This window comes from Chaetura pelagica, unplaced genomic scaffold (assembly GCF_000747805.2).
Source record: "Chaetura pelagica isolate M959 unplaced genomic scaffold, ChaPel_1.0 scaffold188, whole genome shotgun sequence".
Lineage (NCBI taxonomy): Eukaryota > Metazoa > Chordata > Aves > Apodiformes > Apodidae > Chaetura > Chaetura pelagica.
Window position 1 is genome coordinate 611,138 of NW_009954196.1, and position 1,416 is coordinate 612,553.

At 41.9% G+C, this 1,416-nt stretch overlaps 1 protein-coding gene across 1 annotated transcript in view; it reads left to right on the forward strand.

Annotated features, from left to right (window-relative positions):
* Nucleotides 1-849, forward strand: part of SLC9B2 (solute carrier family 9, subfamily B (NHA2, cation proton antiporter 2), member 2) — a 17,465-nt gene extending 16,616 nt beyond the window's left edge. The window contains exon 11 of the mRNA XM_010003161.1: nucleotides 482-849. Within this exon, the coding sequence (XP_010001463.1) occupies nucleotides 482-721 (240 nt within the window). The 3' untranslated portion in view covers nucleotides 722-849. The remainder of the gene's footprint in view (nucleotides 1-481) is intronic.
* The last annotated feature ends 567 nt before the right edge of the window (nucleotides 850-1,416 follow it).

Consider the following 1,416-nt stretch of genomic DNA (forward strand, 5'->3'; position numbering starts at 1 on the left):
CCTGCTCCTTCATTTCAGTGATCATTAAGTCATGTAGACTTTGTCTCAAGAGCATGATTACTTGCAAACAAAGGTTAATAATAAGAACAGGCAAGGATTATTGAAAGATTTGTGAGCTAAATTTTCAGAAGCTGCTACAGTTTGACTGCTCTCAGGACATACTGGCAAAGTGTAGCATTTTAACTGCTGCAATGTTCAATAAACTGGCCCATTTTGTTAATCACACATCCTGTAGAAATGTGGGTAAGATGGCAGCTAGGCAATGTTCTTCACAGGATGAACCACCCAGATAAACTTATTAGCTTAGGAAATTTTAGGTGCAGCACGAGAAAATTGTTTACTTTTCAATGTACTGCCTGGAAACTGATGGGTTGAATGAACTAAAAAAATGTCAAATTTATGCTAAATGTTGACTGGTGTTTCCCCTCATTCTTTGCCAAGGGTTATTTGTTCCACCTCAACAATGTTTTCTTTCCTGCAGGCTGCAATAGGTTCCCTTGCCCTGGATACAGCAAGAAGTCATCAGGATGAGCAACTGGAAAAGTATGGAATGGATGTACTGACAGTAGCATTCTTGGCTATCTTGATCACTGCACCAGTTGGAGCCCTGGTTATTGGCTTGGCAGGGCCCAGACTTTTGCAGAAGGCTCAGATGAATAGCAAGGAGGATGAGGAAGGTGCTGAGGCTGGAGAAGAGGTGGAGGCATGTGAACCTTCCTAAGACAGACATGAACAGGAATATCATCCCTCAGTCCTTACATTTCTGATCAGTAAACACAGCATGTCTGTAATTCCTCTGGAGGAAAAAAAAAACCCAAGTATCAGTTATGTCTACTATTTTGAAAGCAGCCCTGGTGGAGTTTTATAAAATATTTGTATGTTGATGGTGCCTTAAGAGTTGAAATAGCTGAGCACATAGTGGATAGGTTGGTCAGTGAGTCACTGAGAAGTCAGCAGTCAACAGTTAGTTGAAATGTGTGGGTGTGAGGCCAGTCAGAGGATCAGAATTGTTCAGGCAGTTCCAGGAATGAAGTCATAAGGTGGAATATAAACAGAAGAAAATGGAGACTGATGTGAATAACTTCTTGATGGTTGAAACTGAGCTGCGAGATGACAAGTTCAATAGCTCAAAGAATGCAGCTCCTAAATAAGAGACCGCTGACACTCAGAGTCCTGCCACGGGTTGGTGATTCCCTCTTCTTCCTCATTCATGTTCCAAAACTTGCCTTTTCCTATTGCATTTCTTTCTCACTCCTTTGTGCCTTCAAGGGACTGTCAACTCAGGTCATAGCAAAAAACAGCAAGTGATACTTACGTGCTGAAAGAGACAGCTGGTCATCATACAGGTGTTGCTCGTGTTGGTAGAAAAAAAGGATGGAGACTGGAAAAGGGATGAGGGCTATGGAGAGTTTGTAA